General features: G+C 37.5%; 4 protein-coding genes across 4 annotated transcripts; 2 read left to right on the forward strand and 2 right to left on the reverse strand.

Annotated features, from left to right (window-relative positions):
• On the forward strand, positions 1–5,118 carry LOC133871372 (probable folate-biopterin transporter 2). Its single transcript, XM_062308814.1, has 5 exons — positions 1–923; positions 3,293–3,552; positions 3,663–3,758; positions 3,825–3,995; positions 4,271–5,118. Exons 1-5 carry the CDS (start codon positions 557–559, stop codon positions 4,868–4,870), a joined length of 1,494 nt encoding a protein of 497 aa, XP_062164798.1. The 5' UTR covers positions 1–556; the 3' UTR covers positions 4,871–5,118.
• Positions 5,119–5,390: 272 nt separating this feature from the next.
• On the reverse strand, positions 5,391–7,446 carry LOC133870572 (L-type lectin-domain containing receptor kinase IX.1-like). Its single transcript, XM_062307733.1, has one exon. It carries the CDS (start codon positions 7,444–7,446, stop codon positions 5,473–5,475), a length of 1,974 nt encoding a protein of 657 aa, XP_062163717.1. The 3' UTR covers positions 5,391–5,472.
• Positions 7,447–13,064: 5,618 nt separating this feature from the next.
• On the reverse strand, positions 13,065–14,216 carry LOC133870573 (L-type lectin-domain containing receptor kinase IX.1-like). Its single transcript, XM_062307734.1, has one exon. It carries the CDS (start codon positions 14,214–14,216, stop codon positions 13,065–13,067), a length of 1,152 nt encoding a protein of 383 aa, XP_062163718.1.
• Positions 14,217–17,399: 3,183 nt separating this feature from the next.
• Positions 17,400–26,463, forward strand: LOC133870132 (L10-interacting MYB domain-containing protein). Its single transcript, XM_062307188.1, has 9 exons — positions 17,400–17,554; positions 21,092–21,432; positions 21,509–21,659; positions 22,192–22,532; positions 22,613–22,763; positions 23,273–23,613; positions 23,681–23,831; positions 25,283–25,623; positions 25,835–26,463. Exons 2-9 carry the CDS (start codon positions 21,100–21,102, stop codon positions 26,351–26,353), a joined length of 2,328 nt encoding a protein of 775 aa, XP_062163172.1. The 5' UTR covers positions 17,400–17,554; positions 21,092–21,099; the 3' UTR covers positions 26,354–26,463.
• Positions 26,464–27,709: the final 1,246 nt, after the last annotated feature.

The following is a 27,709-nucleotide window of genomic DNA, read 5'->3' on the forward strand; positions in this document are numbered from 1 at the left end:
CAGTAGCGCAGTAATGTACCAGATCGGGTGGGAATAAGGTTTTATCGTTTGGTTGGTCAAACATGCTGTCAGAGATCTTTCTGCAACCTTAGAACTACCAACATTGTTGATCGATCTTGAAATAGTTTGGTTTCCCTATCTGATATCGACCCTGAAAGGAATTAGTGTGAAACAATAGTTACACCCGCCTTACAAAATCACCTAAAAAAGAGTCGAAGGTGGTTTAAGCTGAAGCCACAACCCAATTTTCCTGAGGATTTTCCATCAGTTTTAAGAAGTCCATTTCAGGAAAGAGAACTCAGATAAGAGATTTATTTTATTTTCAATCTTTTATAGTTATTTCTGAGATACCCAAGTCAGCAAATACTGTTTTGTGAACTGGGTGGTGGTTGTTTTACAAGAAATCTAGTGCAGAAAACACAACTGACTTCAGGAATTCTAACTTTTCCTGAGGAAATTCATTCACTTTTGCATTTCCAGATCAGAAGACATTGATTCGTAGACTGGGTTGTTGTTGTTGTTGTTTTCTGTAAGTCTGTATCAGAGGAAGTGAGTGATGGTGGAGGAAAAGAATCTTGAAGAAGCCTCTGGTGATTTTGAGGAGGAAAATGAGTCCAAGAAGGGTTTTTGTGGTTGTTTCTGCCTTCCAATCATTTGGTTTAAAATGCTTGCCACTGAAATGCACTGGAGTTTTGTATTTGGTGTGGTGGTTGTCTATGGAATAAGTCAGGGATTGGGTGGTGCTCTTTCTCGTGTGGGCACGGAGTATTACATGAAGGATGTTCAGAAGGTGCAGCCTTCTGAAGCACAGATTTATGCAGGAATTACTTCCATCCCTTGGATTGTCAAGCCGCTTTGGGGCCTTCTTACAGATGTTCTCCCTATTTTTGGGTATCGCAGACGGCCTTATTTCGTTTTTGCTGGTATATGACACATCATATAACTTTCTGTTACTTCAAGTTATACGTGAGTTTTATGCAATTTAGCACAATGGGATCTCATTTATATGTTCATACTCTGCCTTAGATGTGTCAAATCTAGATTCTTTTGTGTGTGTGTGTGTGTTCAAATAGACATTAATTTCCACTCTATAATTGCTTTTTTGAATGAATAAGAGTTTCTTTCCATAATTATCTCACTGAATTTGTGGAAGCATTAAGTTGTACAGAATCTGCATTTTGAGCATGTTAGTTGTAGTGATATTGATTCTTTTGGCCTGGATAGTGATTCACATTTGATTAGATGGAATTTTCTTTAGGATTAGTCTTTCAAGTATTGTCATTTTCTTGCTTGTGGATGGTCTTGTTGCTTTTTGGTTCATTGTTTAGGTTCCTTAATCATATTTTACATGGAAGCATTATTGGATTTTATGTGAAACAGACTCTTAAAGTTGATAATGAAGCAAGATTTGTTCTTTATGAAAGATTAGATGCCTTATATTTAGTTGTTCTAGGGTCTGTTGTGTGAGTGCTCCACGAACATGGGCTTTAATTGTAAATGAGAAATGATGATAGATGATGGATAGGAAATCATTTTGGGTTGGGGTATGGGGGAGTTTTGTTAATCTGGAACGAAGGAAAAGTAAGGAGAATGTTCTGTCAAACCTTTTGTTTTCTTTTTCTTTTTTGTTTGGGGGGGGTGGTTGGATAGGTTAAATAAATAGTTTAAAGAACTACAGAGAATAGTCTTGCACTAATAGTACATGAAGATAATGTATGTTATACACCTATCACATTTGTAGAATAGCAAGGACCAGCATGCATATATAATCCCAAAGACCCCTTAAATACATTTTAGATGTAACTTATGATGAAGTGCAGACAGGTTATTGCCACAATTATAAGTTGGCATTACTTGATAAGATATTAAGATGTTCAAGAAAATTATTTTCCTTCAAAATAATGTCGAGCTTGAATGTATCACATTCTTTTCTTTTCTGATAAATAGTTTAGAATATAGATTAACCAAGTAGGATTTTGAGTAATATAATTAAATTTGAGTATTATTCTATGTCTTTGTAAGTATCCTTGAAGAGGTGATCTTTTACTCTGCCTTTTTCGGGATACATGCGTATGCCTGCCTTATAAATCTATGATTCTTGCTGAAATTTTGAGTCCTTGCATTCATCTCAAGAGCTAATAATCATGACTCTATTCCAAGAAACTCCTATTTTATATTTTTATGTATCACAAATTTGGTGCTTGTGTTGGATGTGGAATTGTATTTGTTGGATTTGAAATACCCTTATTATGTAGCATTCAGTAGCATTTTAAGACATAGTTGGGAAATTGACATGGATCGTATCTTTAGAAAAATAAAGGTTAAAGATGTAGGTTATAAAAAATGCTTTCTTTAGGCAATTTCAAATTCATACAATATTAATCATATCTATATCATGTTACCAATATCTAACGTACTATAGGTGTGCATTGTCACCAATTTTACCTAGTATGTCCAAATTGGAGGGCACCACAGCTGCTGGAAATTTTTTATCTTAGTTTATAGAAAGTAAAGAGGCCCTAAGGTGAGAAGAGAGAACACTTAAGGTTGGTAATATTTGATTGTAACCACGGTCTCTGTTGTCATTACTGGCTGATCATGTGGTACAGGAAAAAGCAAATGAGGCATAACTGCCTTATTTTGTGATTAGAACCATAAGCTATAGCATAAGGTTTGTCCTATATTGACAAGAAAAATAAATGGAGGTTTCAATTTATTGGACAAAGTTGACCTTGTTTTTTCCCCTAATGGATGTCAAAGTGGCATGGTATTTACTATCAACAAGGAACTTTTTTCAGAGGGTCTAAGCAACCTTTTTGAACCCATACAACAAAAAAGATACAGAGCACCCAATTTTGTGGCAATAAATTTTTGTTAGAGATGTACGACGTCAATCTCTTATGCATGGATCCTTACCTGCCTTTTAGGTGGTCCAATCAGACTAAACAACAGTTGTGAAATTGTATGCTTGTCCCTCTGGTGGAAATTACAGTGACTGCAGCATCTTTGTTGAGGAATTCTCATACAATCAACAATGTGGTTATTTCTTATTATTAAAGTAAAGGAGAACTTAAAAAAAAAGGGGCAGAGTAGAAAATTAAATCTTGAAATCTGTAGTTTAATTAATTATAGTCGTATAAATTGGGAGATGGTCACATAATCAGGTGTAACGGATCCTCAGACCTGGTTTCTTCATAAGATATTAATCTACAATTTCGTCCTTTATTTAGTAATCTTGCACACAGTATTGACACAATTGTCTTATTAGATAGTTCCTTTCATGTTAATTCAGGTTTTCTGGGTGTGATCTCCATGCTCTTGTTATCATTGCACGAAAAGCTACATCTTGTATTGGCCCTATTGTCATTGACAGCGGGAAGTGCTGGGGTAGCAATAGCAGATGTGACCATAGATGCCTGTGTCGCACAGAATAGCATTTCCCATCCTTCTCTTGCGGCTGACATGCAAAGCTTGTGTGCCTTGAGTTCCTCCATTGGAGCACTAGTAGGATTCTTCCTAAGCGGTATCTTTGTTCACCTCATAGGCCCTGAGGTTAGCTTCATATCTTCAAATTCAAAAACTATCTTTGATTTTCATATCCTCAATTTGAAAGTAAGTTTATCTTAATTTTTCAGAAAAGTTTTTTTGCTTTTCCCTGGTAGGGAGTTTTTGGCTTGTTGACAATCCCGGCTGGACTTGTATTTTTAGTTGGAATTATGCTTGATGAGCCTCATATGCCCAACTTTGCTTACAGACAGGTACTCTTTCGCTCCTGTTTAATCTTAGTTCTTTTAAGCTCATGGTCTAATATATGCTGGACTCAGGTAAACCAGAAGTTTCTTGATGCTGGCAAGGCTACGTGGACAACACTGAAATGTCCAGATGTTTGGAAGCCCTGTTTATATATGTACCTATCCATTGCATTGAGCTTGGATATCCGTGAGGGAATGTTCTATTGGTACACGGACTCAAAGGGGGGTCCCTTGTTATCTCAGGTATGGCAAAATTCACTCTCAGCTATGGCAAGCATTCAGAATATAGTCCAGTATACTTGCAAATGAATTTGAGCACACACACTAACACACATATAGATCAGATATTGTATCATACTATCATCTCTGGATTTCACAAGAGACCTGATTGATTATATGTTTGAATTGTTTATTTTTGTGGAGTATTTTATAGTTAGTGCACTATGTGAAAATCTTGCTTATAATGTGTAGCTTGTGTGCAGCGCTTGTAAAAAGTTTAGTTCTTATGATTTATGCAGGAAAAAGTTGGTTATATATTCTCAATTGGTTCAGCTGGCTCCCTCTTGGGGGCAATCCTTTACCAGAATGTTCTGAAGGATCACCCCTTCCGAGACTTGTGCTTTTGGACTCAGTTGCTTTTTGGTTTATCAGGAATGCTGGACTTGATCCTGGTGTTGCGATTGAATTTGAAATTTGGCATATCAGATTATTTTTTCCTTGTGATTGATGAATGTGTGTATCAAATGATTGGAAGGCTCAAATGGATGCCTCTTCTTGTGCTCAGTTCAAAGCTTTGCCCTTCGGGTATAGAAGGCACTTTCTTTGCTCTGCTCATGTCAATTGACAATGTTGGACTTCTCTCAGCATCATGGGGAGGAGGCTTCCTCCTCCATATATTGAAGGTTACCCGGACCAACTTTGATAGTCTGTGGCTGGTCATATTGATTCGGAACTTATTGAGAATCAGTCCACTTTGTCTGCTATATTTGATACCTAGAGGTGATCCTAACTCTTCCATTATTCCAACTGAAATCTTGGATACAAAAGAGAGGACTGAAACTGAAGGAACTGAGAATATTGAATTGGTTTCGCTCATAAATGACGTCGATGTTAAATAGCAGATTACAAAAGTCATTCACATCGAATTCTTCTTAGATTTTCTATTGCAACCACATGAAGATAAAACCGAAGGTGCTTAGTTTGAGGCTGGAGAGGTGAAAATCATTGGAATTATGTGGGTAGGTCTTTCTTATGATTGTAAAATTTACCTTCTTATGGGTCTTACCTATCGGCTTTTGCTGCAAAGTTTTCAAATTGATGTTCATAGAAGACTGATTGAATGAAAGAACAAATTTTTTTGATATTATTATTGCTTTCCAGATGATGCATGATTTTAGTTGCATATTAAAGAAACAAGCTTTTCAATATTTATTTTCAACCTTTTTATGTATTTTGTGGCATGTGAGAATGTCTGATACTGATCTGAAAATATGTCAAATTGTTCCAAGTTGAGTAATTTTAGCAACTGTTTACCGTTTCCTCTCTTGGTATGATAACCTTCTAGATTAATTGGATGCATTTTCTTTATGGTGAGACATCAATTAATCTAGAAACTTATCAACCAATGAATCTAGGAAGTTAACAGTTTATACATTCAAGAGTTTGACCAAGAAAAAAAAGTTGTGCTAGGGTTTTGCTTTGTGTTTGTGGCAGCACTGCTTTACCGCCCATGATCTTTGAGACTTGAGGTAATGGATGGTCGAAAGGAATCACTTGCTCCTTTGTTTCGAAGGAGTGGATGAAGCACAGGATCATGCATGTCCAGTGGAAGCTCCGGCAACACTGCTTCAAGCTGAAGGACTTTAATTACCTGCCCTGCCTTTGGCCTTTCCCTGTAGTTTGGGTTAGTGCACCACAACCCTACAATCAACAAGCATCTCATCTCTTCCTTGGAAAAGCTCGTGCAGAGTCTCTCATCAGCTGCTTGGAGAATATCCCCTGCAAGGTAGAGCTCCCAAACCCATGTCACTAGTGACACATGATATTCCCCATCATGGAAAGTCATCCTCCCACATGCAATCTCCAAAGCCACCACTCCAAAACTGAACATGTCTGATTCTTTACTGGCCCTCCCTTCATTTGCATATTCTGGGGCCAAGTAGCCGTAAGTCCCTACCACACCGGTTGTATGAGTCCTCGACTGGGGGTCGACCAGCTCAGCAACCCCAAAATCACCAAGCTTGGTGCTGAAATCTGTGTCCAGCAGTACATTAGCTGACTTGATGTCTCTGTGAAGGACACAATACTTCTCTGCCTCTTCATGGAGATAATGAAGGGCTGAGGCCAAGCCTAGAGCTATCTTGTATCTCGCATTCCATGGGAGGATTTCTCCATGGCCAAAGAGATGATTGTCCAGACTGCAATTAGGCATGTACTCATAAACAAGCAAGAATTCGCGTTGCTCATGACACCAACCAATGAACTGAACCAGGTTTCGATGTATTAAACGGCTTATTATCTTCACCTCATTGATGAATAAAGACTCGGAGTGTTTGGATTCAGTGAATATTCTCTTCACGGCAACCGGGCGGCCTAGGCCACTCAAGCTTCCTTTGTAGACTTGGCCAGACCCTCCCTGACCTAGCCTCATATCATTTGCAAAACCATTGGTGCCTGCAACTAGTTCTATGTAAGAAAATTTTCTAGGCAACGCTCCTCTCTCAAGATTTGTACTTATGGAGGAGTCAGAATCCACGTCATTTCCATGTCTCTGATTCTTGTTTCTCCTCCTTAGAACAAACCAAGAGATGATGCCCCCCAGAATAATCAAGCTCAAGGTACACCCCACAACAAACACAACAAAATATATCCTGAACCTCCTTATTCTATTGCAGCTTACCTCCAAGGAGTCCGGATTCGAGTGAAAATCCCATGAACGAATAACATGCTGCTCAAGCTTTGAGCTTGTAGCACCTGAGAAACCAGTGGTCACCCGCTTGGGAAGAACTTCTTTTAGATCTATACGGCAAGAAAGAGAGGAGTTGCCTTTAAAAACTGGATTTTTCTCAGATGTCCAGAACACACTGAGGTTCTTGGTTGTAGCATTGTAAGTTATCCAAACGTTAGCTGTCTTCCCGGCATGCCAGTTAGCGTCCCAATCTGCAGAGACGACTGGACGGACTGAGTTCTTTATTATCCCAACGTGCTGCACCAATGGACCCCCCTTTGGACTTGGGGAAGTGTCAAACACAACTGCAACAATATGGTTCTTGGACATGTCAAACTCAGTGGTTGCATTGAATAGTCCTAACCCTTTACCTGCCGAGTTGGGTGGAATTGGATAGCCAAAAGGAGCCAGGAAAAAGGCCAGCCCAGCCCCATCACTAGCATTAACATTGTCAATGGTGAAAGAGAAATGAGCGGTGAAATCTGCTTGGTGAGTAATCCCAGTTAAGCAGTCCTCCCATATATGCACACCCGCCGCATACGTTGCCCGCCCCACGCCATACGAGCCTCCTTTGTTGAGTATCACTGTTCCGTTGGCAGCCGCGCCGGCATCGCCTTCGTATGCGATGGTTGAGCCATCATGATCAAAATGAGTTATGTTGAAGGAAAGTGGATGGCCAAATGGGATGAAAAAGTGGGAGAAAATGAAGACAGTGCAAAAAATATTCCAACAATGAAGATTGCCCATTGGTGTTTGCTTATTTTAGGTATTTGGATGCTACTTAGAATCGTAAAGACCAAGGATCTGATCATTAATATATGGGCAGCCAAGCTGGGATTATGAGTAGAAATGACGAGGAAGAGGATTGAGCCGAAATGCTAGTGTCTTCGAAATTGCCTGATCCCTTTCATATATGCACTTTTACACTCTCCTAAAACATGCATCACGCTATCTTGACTTTTATGTTCTTTGGATTGAATGCGTGGGCGTTGCGCGGCGTTTCGTGGACACGAATTACGTGCGGCTGGAGTCGATACGTACAGAAATATTAGTGACTATATATATATCCATCGTAGGGCCATTAAAAAGTGGTAGAAAAGTAGCATTCAACTCAGCAATTATGAACCCCTGGGAAGCGACTCATGACCCATATTGCACAACTATCCCACAATCAAGATACATGGGATGTGATCCATGCATGTAGATCCCACATGTGAGTCCCACTCAATGTATCTTGGGGTTGTGGGATAGTTGTGTAAGGGTTGTAATTTTATTATTTCTCTTATGGACTTTGGCTTGGGTTCAGTTTCAATTAGAACGGAATCCGCTAGGATCGAGACACGTGTTTGAGAGCAAAACGGAAACGAAATCACGAAAATTTTACACCACATTCAATGAGTGATTCTAGTACCGGTCGGCACTTGTCTTACTAAGCTCACTTGCCAACTAAGGAAGGACAGGTGTCAGTCGACCTTTGTAAAAGGTAAAAGTAGGTGATTCTTGCACACTTTCTTGCTTACATTTTGTTTATACACTTTTTCAAATTCATTTTTATTAACTCAAGCATCGGAAGTGGTTATGCTGTCACCACCGGTATGCCACTCTGACCCTTAGCCTTTTTGTAGGTCTCCAACATCAGACTTTGCGGTTACTGTATTAACACACACAAACACACCTATATTTTACAACGATACTTTTCTACACATTCTCTTTGATCTTGTGAAAAGGCTAACTGTTTTGATAGGAGGGTTGTGCTCCGATCTTCGCCTTAAGTTGACATAAATATTAAATATTTATTTTTCTGATGCGTGGGATTTGTCACGAGCAATTATGAAATATTTTTGTCGAATTTTTGTTTGGTTTGGATTTATTGTTGGGGAGTCCACCCTTTTTTCATTTATAAGATCGTTCAATTCTTTTTCCTTTTGGATTAGAATTGAGAATAATCATTCTCTGTAACCCTTTTTTTATTCAATTAGAATAAAAAAAAATAAAAAAATTATTGAGATACTATTATCGAAATTTTTTGCTCATATGATTAACATAACAAATATAATTGAGAGGTGATTTGGCGAAAATACATATCATATTATAATCACCTCTTTGTCTTGAGAAGTGGAATCATTTATGATAATTATCAATACTCAAAATGATGTCAATATTTCTGATATTTGTGGTTGATCTCTTGCAACGGCGGGGTAATCTCATAGAGAGGTGCATGTGTTTGGACAATTCAAGTCTCACCTAATTTTCAAACTGCTCAAAAAGTACTTAATCCAAACATAATAAAATTCATGAGTGTTTTCTAAACTCCATTGCACCCGATTCCATCACCGTTAATGGGTATTAATTAACTTTTAAGCAACATTAATTATGTCGCCCACTTAATTTGTATTATCCCCACCATGACACAGTCAAATCCTATGATGGTAATCAAACTAAACACCACGTGAGGCTGCTTGCTGGCGGTCCATCGATATTTTCTCGCCCAAATCAATTTGGCAAATTCGCGGTAAAGGGAAAGGGCGACCGAAGTGAAGGCCGGCCTACATCAGTAATTTTAGACATCATATTCATATATTTTTTTGTTGCTTTAAAATTGATGTGGCTTTTAAAATTATTATTTGATCAAAATCCAATATTGATATATCATAAATCAAATTGTGATTTTAAACGTCCTATCATTTTTAGAGGGATACAAAAAGACGTGTATAACATCTGGAATTACTCGCCTTACGTTGCACCAACTTATTCTCTCTCTCTTTTTGAACAATCAAGATAACAATAATATAAATAAAAACCCTATAAATATCTCAATACAGTCGTACCATTGAAAGAAACAATATAAAATTAAAACGAGAAATCTTGGATCTCACTCAATGTGAGTGGTTGTGTAAATGTTGTGTACAACAATATTGTGCAAAAGATCATTTTTTTTTTTTAACTACAAGCAAAAGGTAGAAGAGAGGGGGATAAAGGTTTGTGAAGCAGCATGACAGTTGGACCGCTGAGAATAGGTGTGCGACAACTCAAGACTGAAGAGAGATCATAAGCTATTGGAAAGATGAGCAGAATCTAGACGCCGGTGGAGTGGCTGGTTGGGCGGCAGCTTTGTACCATATTTTTTTCGGATGGCCAATGTCCGTGCACACTTCGGTTTAGACTCGAAAAGATCGAGTCTATACGTGAAAAGTGTTGGTGGGCGTCCAAGACCAAGTCTAATGATAAAAAGACACGGCTAAACCTTGCTCCAAAATGGAAATATGTCGGAGATAGTATATTAGTATGGAAAGTAATTTTCCATGGGACACGCCTTTATTTGGTCTTTGTTTTTGTTGACAAGATGGAATATGTTCCACCACGGCAGCACGTGTGGTAATATATATGTATGATTACTTACTAGACTATTATCAATTTTGATGCAGCAATTCGCGACTCGATTTTTTTTGGTTGCCACTACTTTGTCATGATTCGACTCAAAATATTGATTTTGCATGCCTAGATAAAGAAGTTTCCTCCCGGGATCCTTATGTGGGCGGATTAGGGAAATCCTCTGGCATTTATAAATGCAGTGACAAAGGGCCTTAACAAACATCATTGTGGAGGGTAACTCGCAAATTATTGTTTGTGTTATCCTAAATTTGGACATCCTGCTTGATTGGCACCGCGTGTTTGTATTAGAAGCGTGTCGGCTCTTCAACCATATTTCGCTCTAGTCCTTTCGAACAATTCTTCATCGCAGTACCAATTGACCTACGCACAACCTTACCAGATATAGATCGCTAGCTTCTACTGATTAAAGTGAATGCATTCCCATTAATTGTTTCTCTCTCCAGTCTCCCTTGTGGTAATAGGAACGTTCCTATGATCAGTGACATCAACTCTTGGCTTGTCTTTTTATACAAATGGGGACTCTCCAACATTTGAAGAAAAACTATCACGTAGTTTGTAAATATATTTCTCATGGAAATTTAGTAATTTTAGCCAAAGTCCTTGAAGCTTCACGACGGAGAAACTAGCCATGTACGTAGGTTGTAATGATTTCTAATGGGGTCCTCTCCATCATTCTTTTTGGAAATTTGGCAAACAAATGTTGGCAAGCCTACCACGACCCACAAGCAATTTGTTGGAACCTCTTCAAGTGTTCATACTTTTGAATTAAGCTTGATTTGAAAATTTTCTTTTGACTCGGTCTATTAAATTAGCATGTGTCCGAAATTAGATAAAGCATGTAATTTAAGATCGTAATTAGGTGGTTTAACCATCAAGCATCAAAGAGACATCAATCAGTAACGAATCTTGTGAGGATGAGATAATCCCCAAAAAACTTGTTCTCAGTTCATATTGTAGGCTGAAACTCGCCTGTTTCAACATGCATGTAAGAATTACATGTTCTATTAAAAAACATGTAAAAATCACATGTTCAAGGAAGAAATTTTAAAATAAAGGGAAATTATGTCACACCCCTCACCCCCCCCCCCCCCCCCCCCCCCCCGCGCCGGGCGCACCGCATGCTTTTGCACTTTTGACATTGAGACCCCAATTTCTAATTTGATGAATTTTAGACTTGTGCTTCAACCATTTGTAAATTGTGAAGAGAATTACTCTCAATCTAAAGCCCTAATACACCTAAATCTTACTATCACACAATAGAGATTATTCTCCAAATAAATAAAATAAAAAGAAAGAAAGAAAGACAAGAATACAAAGTTTACTTTTATTTAGAATAAATGACAGCTGATATTCTTTTTTCCTCTCACTATTTCACGCTCCACTCTAAGTCGGTAAGGGATATTCGGTATTCGGTTAGGGGCCTTTGGCCTTGGGTTTATGAATCAGCCCTGATGGGCTGAGCTGTTAGAAGGTTAGTTGTACCGTTTCAATTGAGAGGTTGTATATAACCCAAGCTCACAAGTAAATCTGTATCGAATTTGTCAAATGTGTAATTGTATCCTTCGAATTTAAGCTTTTCTTGAATAATAAAGTCTTGGAGATTCTAGACCTCTTGAAGTGTCTATCTTTCTTCTATATTCAGTATTCAATATTACAAAAACAAGAAATACATTACAAGTGGTATCAGTTTAGTCACTTGATATCACATTACAAGAAATACATTTTGGTCGGCTTCACCTTGATATCACACTACAGTAGGCAAACAGGGACCCGAATTCCTAACAATCTGCCAATGTAATAAGAGAACTTTTATGAGGTCCACTTGTCCGTGTACAACTGGCTGATTGAGACTAGTTTGAATAATAAAAATTTGTACTAAAAATTATAGTACTCGCACTTCGGAGTGTTAGATAAGTTTAGCTGCTTGTAAACTTGGCTTGACTCAACTCACTTAAACTCGATTCGGTCTCGGTTTAAAAAATAAACGAGCATTTCGTGAATATAATGATTTGCTCGTATATAAAATGAGACATACTCATATAAACTCGGATCAAACAAAGCTCGTGAACTTGGATTGTGTAAGTTCGACTCGACTCGTTCTGCTCTAATCGTTAGCTCGCTCGTGTATATATATGTATAAAAATAATCTTTATAAATATAAGATTCTATAATTGTAGTGTATAAATATTAACATAGTAAGCATAATATATGTATCACTATAAACGTTCCCTTTAGAATGTGAAATATAGATTAAAGTTCAACTTGTACTGAATTTTAATATAATTTTTTTTTTGAAGTAAAAAATATTATCAAACTCCAATTGAGCTCAAGCCGCTCAAGCTCGATTGGAGGCTCGACTTTGTTAAATAGCAGAACAAAAAAGTCATTCACATCGAATTCTTCTTAGATTTTCTATTGCAACCACATGAAGATAAAACCGAAGGTGCTTAGTTTGAGGCTGGAGAGGTGAAAATCATTGGAATTATGTGGGTAGGTCTTTCTTATGATTGTAAAATTTACCTTCTTATGGGTCTTACCTATCGGCTTTTGCTGCAAAGTTTTCAAATTGATGTTCATAGAAGACTAATTGAATGAAATAACAAATTTTTTTGATATTATTATTGCTTTCCAGATGATGCATGATTTTAGTTGCATATTAAAGAAACAAGCTTTTCAATATTTATTTTCAACCTTTTTATGTATTTTGTGGCATGTGAGAATGTCTGATACTGATCTGAAAATATGTCAAATTGTTCCAAGTTGAGTAATTTTAGCAACTGTTTACCGTTTCCTCTCTTGGTATGATAACCTTCTAGATTAATTGGATGCATTTTCTTTATGGTGAGACATCAATTAATCTAGAAACTTATCAACCAATGAATCTAGGAAGTTAACAGTTTATACATTCAAGAGTTTGACTAAGAAAAAAAAGTTGTGCTAGGGTTTTGCTTTGTGTTTGTGGCAGCACTGCTTTACCGCCCATGATCTTTGAGACTTGAGGTAATGGATGGTCGAAAGGAATCACTTGCCCCTTTGTTTCGAAGGAGTGGATGAAGCACAGGATCATGCATGTCCAGTGGAAGCTCCGGCAACACTGCTTCAAGCTGAAGGACTTTAATTACCTGCCCTGCCTTTGGCCTTTCCCTGTAGTTTGGGTTAGTGCACCACAACCCTACAATCAACAAGCATCTCATCTCTTCCTCGGAAAAGCTCGTGCAGAGTCTCTCATCAGCTGCTTGGAGAATATCCCCTGCAAGGTAGAGCTCCCAAACCCATGTCACTAGTGACACATGATATTCCCCATCATGGAAAGTCATCCTCCCACATGCAATCTCCAAAGCCACCACTCCAAAACTGAACATGTCTGATTCTTTACTGGCCCTCCCTTCATTTGCATATTCTGGGGCCAAGTAGCCGTAAGTCCCTACCACACCGGTTGTATGAGTCCTCGACTGGGGGTCGACCAGCTCAGCAACCCCAAAATCACCAAGCTTGGTGCTGAAATCTGTGTCCAACAGTACATTAGCTGATTTGATGTCTCTGTGAAGGACACAGTACTTCTCTGCCTCTTCATGGAGATAATGAAGGGCTAAGGCCAAGCCTAGAGCTATCTTGTATCTCGCATTCCATGGGAGGATTTCTCCATGGCCAAAGAGATGATTGTCCAGACTGCAATTAGGCATGTACTCATAAACAAGCAAGAATTCGCGTTGCTCATGACACCAACCAATGAACTGAACCAGGTTTCGATGTATTAAACGGCTTATTATCTTCACCTCATTGATGAATAGAGACTCGGAGTGTTTGGATTCAGTGAAGATTCTCTTCACGGCAACCGGGCGGCCTAGGCCTCTCAAGCTTCCTTTGTAGACTTGGCCAGACCCTCCCTGACCTAGCCTCATATCATTTGCAAAACCATTGGTGCCTGCAGCTAGTTCAATGTAAGAAAATTTTCTAGGCAACGCTCCTCTCTCAAGATTTGTACTTATGGAGGAGTCAGAATCCGCGTCACTTCCATGGCTGTGATTCTTGTTTCTCCTCCTCAGAACAAACCAAAAGATGATGCCCCCCAGAATAATCAAGCTCAAGGTACACCCCACAAGAAACACAGCAAAATATATCATGAACCTCCTTATTCTATTGCAGCAAATTCACATGTCTTCTACTTGTTAGGGCGCCCTTAATTTGTCCTTAATTTATACTTCATGCTACTATGCTCCATTATTTAATCCCATTTTAATTGATCTTGTGCAACGGGTAATTTCATGGAGATCGATTTTTTTCAAGTTCGGACAGATGTTCGGATAATTTGACCCTCTATGTTTTGAAAACACCTACCCGAGCAAAAAGGGACATTGAGACTCCCCATTACACCCGATCCCATCGTGGTTAATGGGCAATAACTTTTAAGAAATATTGTGTCACCCATTTTGTCTTCCCCACCATGACACAGACAAATCGCTGTCCGAGTATGTTGGCAATCAAGCTAGTGGGAACTGACAACGGAGATGTGGGCCAAGAGCTAAAGCTTCCTACAGTTTTTGAACAATAAACTAAACTACACATCTCGTGAGGCTGCTGGCGGCCGATATTTTATCGCCGAAAATCAATTTGGCAAATTCGTGGTAAAGGAAAAGGTAGACTAAAGCAACGGCTGCTGGCCGACGCGAGTAATTTTATACATCATATTTATGTTTTTTTTTTTTGTCTTTTTAAAATTGATGTGGCTTTTAAAATTACTATTTAATCAAAATTTAATATGGATCTATCATAAATCAAATGATGATTTTAAAAAACACATCATTTTTAGAGGAACACAAAATGGGCATAGGTACGACGTCTAGAAGTACTTGGCCTACGTTGTACCAACTTATTCTCTCTATTTTTTTTTGAACAATCAAGATAACCATAATATAAATAAGGAATAACTTCACAAACAGGTATCGAAGTATCGGCCGTTTTGAAAAAATGGTATTAAACTTCCAAATGTCTCAAATTAGGGTATCAAAGTTTCCAAATGTCTCAATAAAGGGTAATTTGTTAGGATTTACTGTTAAATCTTGTCAAAATTCCCGAAATACCCTTGTGTTTATTTTTTTTTAAAAAAAATTATAAAAATTTTCAAAGATTCAAGTACGAGTATTTTTGCAAATTCTGTTAAATTCTAAACAACAACTAAATCCTAGTATTTTTTTTTCCTATAAAAATGAGGGGAATTTTGGCAAGATTTAACAACAAATCTTAACGGATTACCCTTTATTGAGACATTTGGAAACTTGAATACTCTAGTTTGAGAAGTTTGGAAGTTCATTACCCTTTTTTCAAAATAGCTGATACTTCGATACCCTTTTGTTAAGTGATCCATGTAAATAAAAACCCTATAAATATCTCAATACGGTCGTACCATTGAAAGAAACAATAAAAAGTTAAAACGAGAAATTGTCCCACATGCCTAGTTCTTACTCAATGTGAGTGGTTGTGTAAATGTTGTGCACAATAATGCTGTGCAAAAAGATCATTTTTCTTGACTAAAAGCAAAAGGTAAAAGAGAGGGTGATAAAGGTTTGAAAAAATAGTATGATAGTTGGACCACTGAGAATAAGTGTGCGACAACTCAAGACCGAAGAGAGAATACACTATTGGAAAGATGAGCGGAATCTAGATGCCGGTGTATGGGGCCGCTTGCAGGCCGGTGGAGTGGCTGGTTGGGCGGCAGCTTTTGTACCTTACATTTTCGGACGGCCAATGTCCGTGCACACTTCGGTTTAGACTTGAAAAGATGGGAGTCTATTCGTGAAAAGTGTTGGTGGGCGTCCAAGACCAAGTCCATCCGCAACGATAAAAAGACACACGGCAAAACCTTAACTCCAAAATGGAAATATGTCGGAGATAGTATGGGAAGTAACCTTTCATGGGAGTCATGGGACAAACCTTCATTTGGTCTTTGTTTTTGTTGACAAGATGAAACATGTTCCACCACGTACGGCAGCACGTGTTGTCATATATATGTATGATTACTTACTAGACTGTTATTAATTTTGATGCGGCGATTCGTGACTCGTTCTTTTTTATTCCCACTACTTGTAATGATCCGGCTTTGAATATTGTTTTTGCATGCTTAGATAGAGAAGTTTCCTCTCCGGATCCTTATTTGTGGGTGGATTAGGGCAACCTTCTCACATTTAGAAATGCAATGACAAAGGCCTTAACAAACATTATTGTGGAGGGCAACTCGCAAATTATTGTTTATGTTATCACCGTTTGTATTAGAAGCGTGTCGGCTCTTCAACCATATTTCACTCTAGTCCTTTCAAATAGTTCTTCATCGCATGCAGTACCAACTGACCTGTGCACAACCTTGCCGGATATAGACAGCTTCTACCGATCAAAGTGAAAGCAATCCCATTGTTTCTCTCTCCCCTGTGGTAATAGGAACTTTCTTATGATCAGTGACATCAACTCTTGGCTTGTCTTTTTATACAAATGGGGACTCTCCAACATTGGAAGAAAAACTATCACGTACGTAGTTTGTAATTATATTTCTCATTGAAATTTAGTAATTTTAGCCAAAGTCCCTTGAACCTTCACGGCGGAGAAACTAGTCATGTACGTAGGTTGTAATGATTTCTAATGGGGTCTCTCCAGCGTTCTTTTTGGAAATTTGGCACGCCGACCACGACCCACAAGCAATTTGTTGGAAGCTCTATCAAGTGTTCATACTTTTGAATTAAACTGGATTTGAAAATTTTCTTTTGACTCAGTCTATTAAATTAGCATGCGTCCGAAATTATATAAAGCATGTGATTCAAGATTGTAATTATGTGGTTTAACCATCAAGCATAAAAGAGACATCAATTAGTAACGAATCTTGAAAGGATGAGATAACCCAAAAAACCTGTTCTCAGTTCATATTGTAGGCAGAAACTTGCCTGATTCAACATGCATGTAAGAATCACATGTTTTATTAAAAAACATGTAAACATCACATGCATTTTGAACACATAAGGCTGAACGCTCCCTTATCGATACCCTTTTACATCCCATAGCTTCGACATATCGCTTAGTCACGTTCATTTTTTACACAAGAATGCTCGATCAGTGAGCTTTTTTCAACTTAATTTGGAGAAAAACTTTATTTTTTGTCTTTTGATTTTTTATTATTATTAGGAATGGCCCATTATCAACTTGGGCTAATATGAGCTTTTGGGCTATGGGCAACCTGTAAATAAAATCGTGAAAATTAGGGCTGAGCTGGTCTCCAATCAGGCCCAGCCCACTCCATATAAAGCCCTAGCAGGCTAGCACCGGATGCCCATAGCCATAAGACTTCCTCTGTGACCAAACACCACGGTCGTTTTGCCCTTATTCCGGATTAGGGTTAACTCTTCACAATCAGTGAATCACAGACTCTCTTAGGCGCCAACCAAAACCCTTGCAAATCAGCATCTTTCAGTACAAACAGGTAAAGGCTCTAAACCTTTTTCACCATTTGGTGAAAGCTCTTAACTTTCGAAATGTTCATGCTTCTTCGGTTGTATTGCTTTTCTTCTTCTTTGATAAGTGAATGTGGCATCGATTTTGTGGTTGGACAATTCCCATTGCTGGAGGAAAAGCTTGAGTATTCACAGAATTCCACGTTCAATTGCTTTGTGCTTCGTTTTAATAAAAAAACTTGAAGCCCATTGCAAAGTAATAGCCTTAAAGTTGAAAAGGGTTTCTATTGAATTGTATAAAATGGAAATCCATTTGGTTATTATGATCTTGAAGGTGTGTTTTTAGCTCTTTCCTTTGAGTTTTGCTCATTCTTCTTTCTGGAAGTATTCAATTTTGTTCAGACAGTGCTGATATTTAGAGTGAAGGCCAGGCTTCAATTATTAAGAATTAGATTACCTTTTCTTTCGCTGTGCTTGGGTGAGTTGAAAATCTGAAACCCGTATAACATTGATGAAGTTTTGCTTTTTCCTCCCCACCCTTTTAAAGTTCTATCCATTTTTTTCTTTCTTTCTGGGTTTGTTAAATTGCAGTGGTTCTGAAGACTTCTTTTTTTTTTTTTGGGAGAAAAGAAGGTCTGAATAATGAATTTTTGGTTTGATGAAGTGTGCTATGTTGAAGCTAAATCTCGAAATCCATTTTGGTAAGCTTTTGAGTATTAAAAATAGTGAATTCTTGAATTGAACTTCTATTTGATCAGATGATAGTTGGGATGTGAGGCATCAAAAGTTGTTAGCTCCTCCATTCTTTTATCCATAAGAAAGAGTAGAAGTCATAAAAAAAATCCACTTGTGTATTTTCTAATAACTAAGGAATTCTATTATCTAAAGGGTGGCTAAGATGGAATTCATATTCATGGGAGTGGCAGCTAAAATATCAATTATGTTTTACTAAAATAATCAATAAACAATATTGGGATACCAATTGATGAGAGTTGAAGTAAGCTATGTTCTCAAAGTTGTAAATAGGGAACTGTATTATATATCTAAAGGGTTAAATGGAAATACGTGTAACTGTAAAGTTAAAAGTGCAAACCATAGGGATAACTTCGGCGCATTTAAAGTAATTGTAAACTATACTAATCTATTATTTATCTAAAGGGTTAAGTGGAAGTACATGTAACTATAAAGTTAAAAGTGCAAAGTACAGGGATAACTTGAGGCCATTTAGAAGTAATTATGAATGGGGTACTGTCGGAATTGAAATAACGCTTTAATTAAATGGAGGGCAGAACTGAAAAGATATCCTCAATGACAGTGAGAAACCTGTGATTATATTATATAGATTGAATGGATTAAACAACTGGAGACCATAATACTAATTGAGGAAGGGAAAATGGAAAATAAGTAAAAAGAGAATGCTGATAAGCCTTGAGGAGGGTGCAAGAAATTGTAGCTAATTGAGTAATAATAAAAATGGTTGGAAAATGTAGAGAAGGAAGGATCCCAAAGCAGGTAGGAGAAAGAAAAGCCCTACGATGGAGCACTCTCTTTACTTGCTTTGGTTTGTCTTGGATTATGCCTAGAAGTGTTATCGAACTGTTTGCTTGTTGGTGGACGTTTGGACGGCCGAGGAGTGTTGTGATTTTGAAAATGGTACCGATTTGCCTTTTTTGGTGTTTATGGAAGGAAATAAATAATAGGTGTTTCGAGGATTTAGAGAGGTTCTTGGAAGATATTTTAACTTTGTTTTTTCATATTTTGTATCTTTGGATAGTAGCTTTTGTGTTTTCACTGTCATTAAAAAAACGTTAGGCACCCCTTAGTACACTGAGAGTATACAAAGGAAACACCTAATTAGAAAAAGAAAAGCGAGCGAGAAAGTCATCAAAACTAAATTACAATGGGTGGACATAAGCCGTAGTCCAAAAGTACAATGTAAGGTAGAACGAGAATAAAATCTCCTCCAAGATATTTTCCAAATCCTTAAAGCGCCTATTGTTCATTTTCCTCCATAAGCGCCAAAAGAGGCAAAATAGGTGCCATTTTTCACACCGTAACGTTTGTTGGCCTTCCAAAGGACCACCAACAAGTAAGCAAGTCGATAGCCCGTCTGAGCATAACCCAAGACATCCCGAAACGACTGAAAAGAGTACTCCACAAAGCAGAAGCCATGTCGCAAGGAAGAAGAAGATGGTCCACAGACTCTCCAGTCTTCTTACACATATAGCATTTGCTTATCACGAAAACATGCCACTTCCTAAGATTGTCCAGGGTAAGGATCTTGCCAAGAGTCGCGGACCACGCAAAAAAGGCAACCCTTGCAGGAGCCTGAGTGTGCCAAACACTTTTTCAAGGAAAGCGACTACTACCAAAGCAATCCAATGAGTAAAAGGAGGATTTGACCTTGAGTAAACATTTTTTGGAGGAGACCCACTATATCTTTTCTTCGGTACCTCTTTTTCACTTTAACTGAATGCAACACCTGGAAGAAAGAAGTAAAATCATCCAGCTCCCAATCGTGAGCCTCAAAGTAAAAGCTCACGTTTCACTGGTTGGAACCGTCCAAGTAAAATCTTGATTTGCTTCTGTCACTAAATTTTTAGAGAGAGAAGCCCTCCACTCTCCCACGTATGAGAGCTTTTCTCCCTCCTAGTGAGAGGCCTTTCTCCCCCTTTCTCCCTGCTACTTGCTCTCCTCCTTCCATTCTCCTTCCCTCTCTCTTTTTTTTTTTTCTTTTTGTTTTCTCTCTTTTTTATTTGTGTTTTGGAAGCCAGATCTACTGCCTATCCACCTCTACCTTTGCCCACATGTCACGCCATCACCTTCATCGGCCTCTACACCACCCCCTGCCGCTCCCCTCCATTGCCCCCACCATCTCCTTTTTTTATTAATGCAATCTTGCTTAGGAAAAAAATAATAATTTCTAAACAAAAAAAAAAAAAAAAAAAAAAAAAAAAAAAAAAAAAACTATAATAAGTACATTTTGATAAGAAATTACTCCTTCCCTCCCAATTTTAGTGTCTTGTTTTCCTTTTTAAGGACATCCCCAAGTATATTTATGCTTTCCAAAAGTACAAACATTTATTTTGACATTTTCTTTTACAATTGAATTGGATTCGATTGGACGGTACCAAGGAAATCTAGTGCAGTGCTAGACCCCAAGGTCCCTTGCTTTAGTCTTAGTCCCTGCCCCCATCCTCAAAAGGCATTTAAGAAGTTAATTAGACTTTCTAGTTTCATTAATAATTGTGCTGTTTTATAAACCAAGACACTTATTTTGGGACTGAGGGAGTAATTAAGATTTTTTTTGCTTCTTGTGCTGGAGCTTTACATATTTAATGTTATGATGGTAGTAATGGTAGGGTTTTATTTGTTAACCGATTGGGTCCCACTATTTGTATCTTTTAGAATGAAGGTTACCACATTTTTGTTCTAATTGCACATGAGCCTTAATTCTATAGAAGAGAGACACATTAACTTTATTATGACCTCAATTGCAATATTTTTCCTTCTCCTTCCTTTTCATCTAAGCATATGAAATGATTAATGATATTCACGATTTTCAGGGGAAGGAATGGGTAGCCAAACTGCTACAAGCAACGATCGATCAAGGACATACTGGACGCCAACAATGGAACGCTATTTTATCGACCTTATGTTAGAGCAGATGCATAGTGGCAATCGGGTTGGCCATACTTTCAACAAGCAAGCATGGACCGACATGCTTAATGTGTTCAATGCAAAATTTGGATCTCAATATGACAAAGATGTTCTAAAAAGTCGATATACAAACATGTGGAAGCAATTCAATGATGTAAAGAATCTTCTTGGTCAGAGTGGATTTTCTTGGGATGGAACTCGACAAATGGTGGTAGCTGATGATTATGTCTGGGATGCTTACATTAAGGTACGTCACTTTTCCATTCATTAATAACGAGAAAGCATCTATGCTATAATTGTTTAATAACATGAAGTACACGCAGGCTTACCCTGATGCGCGTTCCTACAGAACTAAAGCAGTTGTGAATTTTAGTGATTTGTGCATGATATATGGGTATACAACTGCTGATGGAAGGTACAGTCGATCGAGTCATGATCTTGACTTCGATGAGGAAGTGCAAGGAGTAAATATGGGTATGCTTTTTTTTTTTTTTTTCTGCCATGGAGGCTTGGCTTTGTTGTTGGGACTGAATATGATCTCATTGATATTCTGTTTAATGACTAGTTCTATAATGTTAATATAGTGGTTGTATAATGTTCATATTTACTTGATCTTAAGCTTGTATACTCGAGGGGTAAGAAACTAAGAGTAACAAAAAGTTGGAAAGAAGCTCTGAGCTCCTCACCCTATTCATGGTTTATGAAATTTAGTCATGAGATACAGCATGAGGCAGATAGAACTCAAGCTTATAATACTAAATAATGGTAAATGTTCCAAATAATTCCTAAAAGCAATTGCTACTTAGTGGTCATGATATGTTTTTTTTTTAAAAAAAAATATGACCTTTCTTAGTGTACCAAGGAACATGAACTGCCTAATATTCTTTATGTGTAGTTTCGCTGCTCTCATGATGATTTACTTTCCGGAATATGCTTCATACTAAATAAAAATGTTCTCCAATAATCTGAGATGACTATGTTTGCCTATATGTTCCTCAAATTGTAGGTGATGGAATGGGAAGTCTTGCCCCTTCAAGTAATGAGCGCTCACGGACTGATTGGACTCCAGCCATGGACCAAGTTTTCATTGAGCTTATGCTGGACCAAGTAGAAAGAGGGAATAGGACTGACAATACATTCAACAAACAAGCATGGACTGATATGCTTGCTTCATTCAATGCAAGGTTTGGTCCTCAACATGGCAAAAGAGTTTTAAGGCATCGATACAAGAAACTGTGGAAGTACTATAGTGATATCACATTTTTTCTTAAACAAAATGGCTTTTCCTGGGATGAAACACAACAAATGATTGCAGCTGATGATGATGTTTGGGATGCACATATCAAGGTACATTTTTATTAAGGATTTTGTCATTCCTCTTTTTATTTTTTCCAAAGTTTTTTTTTACTGACATAGAACGTATGTAGGCACACCCGCCTGCTCGGATATATAGAACAAAAACCTTGCCAAACTACTATGATTTGCTCCTAATATATGGAAATGAAATTGGTGATGAGTTCAACTGTGATTTACAGCAGAACAAAAGCCCTGAAGATGACATATCAGAAAGGAAAGCTGGTGAGTTACAACTTGCTTTATTTACCAACCTGATATTGCTTTGCTTGACTTTTACGGTCTTAACTCTTAAGATATAATAGGCTCTTGTGTAATACTCTCATGAAAGGTCCACAGAGACTCTGATCAAGTGGAAAATAGAGAAGGGATATCATGTGGAGAGAGACATCGGAACCTCACTAGTAGTTTGCTATGCTTTAAGTGTTTGGAATCTCATTTTTTAGATGAAAATAGTGGTTGGTCTTCTGGTTATCCTTATGACATCTCAGGTTGAACCCTATTTACATGAGTTCTCAAGGTAGCTGGGTTTCCTTACAATTTTCTTTTCATGGCCACTGTGTTACAAGGTCATGAACATGGTAAAATATTTTGAACATTCTTATTGAATTGAGTTACATAAGAGTGGCCATTTATCCAAGTGAGATGTCATGAAGTACTTGCTAGTGGTTGTATGTTTCATTTATTTAAGACCTTTGATGAATGAAGAGTTAATTTTGACTCTGTGCCTGTAGCTGAAGGCAAGGGGGAGCAGACCCCTATTTTGAGTGATCGTACAAGAACATATTGGACACCACCAATGGACCGATATCTTATAGATTTGTTACTAGAACAGGTGCAGAAAGGAAATAAACTCGGACAGACTTTCATAACCCAGGCTTGGATCAACATGGTTACCTCTTTCAATGCAAAATTCAGATCTCACCATGACAAAGATGTTCTGAAGAACCGATACAAACACTTGAGGAGGCAGTACAATGATGTAAAGATTCTTCTTGAGCAGAATGGGTTTTCGTGGGATGAAACAAGAGAAATGGTAACAGCTAGTGACATTGTTTGGGATGCTTACACCAAGGTAAACTGCTCTCCACTCTAATTCTGGTCTGTTCTGCCCTTCTGCAGCTTACATATAGTGCCTGCAGGAACATCCTGATGCTCGATCATATAGAGTTAAAACTCTGCCAAGCTATTACAAATTGTGTGTTATATTTGGGGAAGAGCATTCTGATGGTAGATACAGCCGTTTGGCACGCAATGCAGACCCCAATGGTGAATTGGCTGTTCTGATGACTGGTATGTATCTTCATGTACTCCTGATAGAGTTTTTGTTTTCTCTAGCTAGGTGTTTCTTTTGTATACTTTCCGTGTACCCGGGTTGCGCCTTTCGCTTTTAATGATAAAAAAAAAAAAAAAAAAAAAAAAAAAAAAAAAAGAAACACAAAAGAACAAAAACAAAAACAAAATCAAAACAAAACAAAAAAAAAAATTAAAAAAATTGTTTTCTGTTCTCAAAACAATTATATTAACAAATAACTCAAAACACAAAATACTTTTATAAATCTACATTCTTCCCTTGTTGTAAGAATATTTTGATAAAATAGATGCTTAAATTTTACAGAAGTAAGAACTAACTTATTATTTAAAAATTAAAATAGATGAGGGCGGCCGTGTGGCCACCTAAGTGGAGCACAACCACCTTGACTGACTTTTTTTTCTTGTTCTTTTCTTAATTTTTTTACCAGTTGGGCTTACATCTATTTGGGTTTCTCAAAATAAGCAGGTGTATTATATAGAAAACATTTTCTCAAATGTGGATCCCACCAGAAAACTCTTCTAAAACCAATTTTCACCTTTATGTTACATTAAAACACTTTTCCAAACAAACATACTCATTTTCTTTCATCATTAATTTGGTACAATAGGTGTGAATTCTATTGCCTCTTACAGAAAATTTTATGGTGCTCTTTTATGTTTCTGGGCACTCTTATGTGGAGATTGGATTTTCAGTCTAATCTTAGAACACCTTTACAACTTTCAGTTGCTGCTAGTGAATTAAGTGAACTTAACTTAAGTAACAATCATTTGGAACAAGTGGAACAATTAATTTGTCTTTTAAGATGATTTGTTCTTGGTATGATGTGGCTAGGAAAGGTACAGCCATTCATGTCCTTCCATAGATGTTAACGGTCCAATAAGTGTGAACATTAGTAAATTCCCCTCACCCCTTGGGTTTTCTTTCCTTCTTTCTTTTGCCCATTGCTCACATTTGCCGACAGCACAAATAACAGTGACATATAATAGTTGACTTTTGTTGCTGTGGATGATCCAAGATAAATAGTGTGGAATCTCTAGAAGTTCATGTTTATAAATCTTGGTGTGTGCCAGGACAACATGGATGATGTTATGTGAACTGCACTATCGTGAATTAATTAAGCTGGTATAAGCTAATGCCTTTAGTGCTTGGTGTAAACATATTTTCTTTGCATTTAAAATTTGTTAAAATTTGTCAGTTTGGAAGAATCTTCTCTGAAAGATAAAAGAAAAAGGTCACTATCTTTTCGTTCTGGTATTAAACTACAAACTAAATGATAGCATGAAATACTGGGGAAAGGATTTGTCCCGTATGCTGTGAAATGTGACATAAACTTAAATTGAATGCGTGTTGTAGGAAGTGGAATTATTTTATGTTCTCCAAACACAATTTTAACAGCATTTGTATTTGCATGGTTTTCCTTACTTTATAGGTGAGGAAATAAATCAACAATCCTTTGCTGGTGATATTCTCTTGGGAATAGATTGGACACCATCAATGGAGCTCTATTTTATTGACATTATGATAGACCATGTGCACAGAGGCAATAAGGTTGATCACATGTTCAATGAGCAAGGGTGGGCTGATATGGTTGGATTGTTTAATGAAAATTTCGGACTAAAATGTAACAAAAATTTTCTAGAAGATCGGTATATCTGCTTGATGAAACAGCATGATGATATCTGCAATCTTCTTAATCATAGTGGTTTTACGTGGGATGAATCTCAACAAATGGTAACTGCCGACAACGATGTCTGGGAAGCTTATGTTCAGGTGCATTCCTCCCCCCTCTGCTAATATTGTCGTGTATTTTCTTGACATCTTTGTCTAAATAATTGCCTTGTCAGCTACCAGTCAGTGTAGTGAGAGGATTGTATTTCATTTCAATCTCCCAACCACCACTGTAGAAATGAGTTGAACGTCAGCCAAATTTACTGTTCATTGATCCTGTTAATCAGAAGTTGTTTATTTATGAATTATGCAGGAATATCCAGATGCTGTATCATATAGAGGTAAAGTCCTGCACAGTTATTGTGATTTATGCAAGATCTTTGTAAATAAAGTATCAGATGGAAGAGTCTATGATCAGTCCCTGGGGATGGAAACAGACATAACAGCCCTGGAAATAGAGATGGATGGACCATTAAGAGATCCACCATATCCAGCTGGGAATACTCAGGCATCTGATGATGAGAGAAAGCGGCCAACCGAGCCACCCTCGGAATCACGACGTCCTAAAAAGGTACAAAAGACTGGCAAGCGAATGGAAGAAGCTCTTTCCGAGATGGCAGGTGTAGTGAAAAGATTGGTAAATAAGAAAGAGAATAAGAACTGTAAATTGATAGAAAGTGCAATTGATGCTCTCCAAGCAATACCAGAAATAGATGATGAGCTTATGCTGGATGCTTGTGATCTTTTGGAAGATGAGAGAAAAGCAAAAATGTTTTTGGCGTTGGATGTCTCTCTGAGAAAGAAATGGTTACTAAGAAAGCTCCGTCAGTAGTGGCCGCCTTAGTTTTTTGAGTGACTAATTTAGTTTGTAAATAAACACTAGCACTCGTAATTTTATATTGAACCCCTTTTTTTTTTTAATCTAAAGAGTTCATTTTTCAATCTCTGCGTGCGGTATGGTGATATTGTTTCCCATTTGCAGAGTACATGTATATTTTGGGGATTGAAATCCATTAGATTATGCTTAGTTTTTATTTTTTAAAAAAATATATATATGAAGCAAGCAAATATTTCCAAGATGCTATCTGTGTTGTAGCAATTTTTTTTTTTTTTCAGACGGCTAGATTGACGGCGGGTCACCTGCAAAATAGAGGAAATGGCCACCGAAAATACTCTGATGCTTAAGTCAGTACAGTGTTTGAGAGAAATCAAAAAAGGTTTTTGAGAGAGCGTGCGTGCGTAATACCTGATTTAAGGGTGGTGACCTCTTCTAATATGAGACGCTCTTTGGAAGTGATTCCTAGATGTTTGCCATAATTGGTGGGCTTGTAGTCCTCTTACTACTGTCCATAATGAGGTTGCCTAAGTGGGCACTAGGCATATTTATTGTACCAACACCTTGTATTAGAGCACTCACAGTGGATTATGTAAAACACACTTTTGGCTAGAATAAATAACAAAAGTGATAAAAAAAAATAAAAAAAAAAATAAAAAAATAAAAAAAAAAGACTATCAACTTGTGTATTCAAACTCTAAACTAGAGTTTTGATAGATTGGTGAATAGTGCATGTGGAGTTGCACTGTTCACCCATATATCCTTATTTTAAGCTTCTGATTGCTTGGAAAGAATAAACAAAGATAGAGAAAAAATAAAGAAATAATATTTAAATGATATAGAGCTAAGAATAAATAATCGGATGTACAGTGCCTTTTAAAACTCATTAACTAAACTAAATAAAGTGGGTTTTGGTTAGCTATTTTAGATTGAAATATAGACGATACGTTGTGAATGCTTATATCTATCATTAGTTTTTCTGTTTTTTTTCCTTCTCTCATGGTTCTAACTTCATACTAATACCGGCTTCTTTTTTTGATAGATGGAGGATATGGTAATCTGCAGGATTTTCCATAGAAGAGTGGAGGAAAATAAGACAAATGAGGAAATAAATGAATGTGAACAACTACCACCAAACAATGCAGTGCAGCTGATGCCAATTAACACCTTCATGTGCAACTGAGAGACTTTGTTTGGTTATTTTCTGAGAGAAACAGCTTAATTTCTTTTAACTATTCGTCACCGTTTGTGTGGACTTGTACATGCTTTCCGGAGTGCGTTTGTGGTCTATTTTTGTATTGGCTTGTGGATGTTTTCCGGGGCGTTTTTCTGGTCGGTTTTTGTATTGGCTTG

Source organism: Alnus glutinosa, chromosome 6 (assembly GCF_958979055.1).
Source record: "Alnus glutinosa chromosome 6, dhAlnGlut1.1, whole genome shotgun sequence".
NCBI classification, from domain to species: Eukaryota; Viridiplantae; Streptophyta; class Magnoliopsida; order Fagales; family Betulaceae; genus Alnus; species Alnus glutinosa.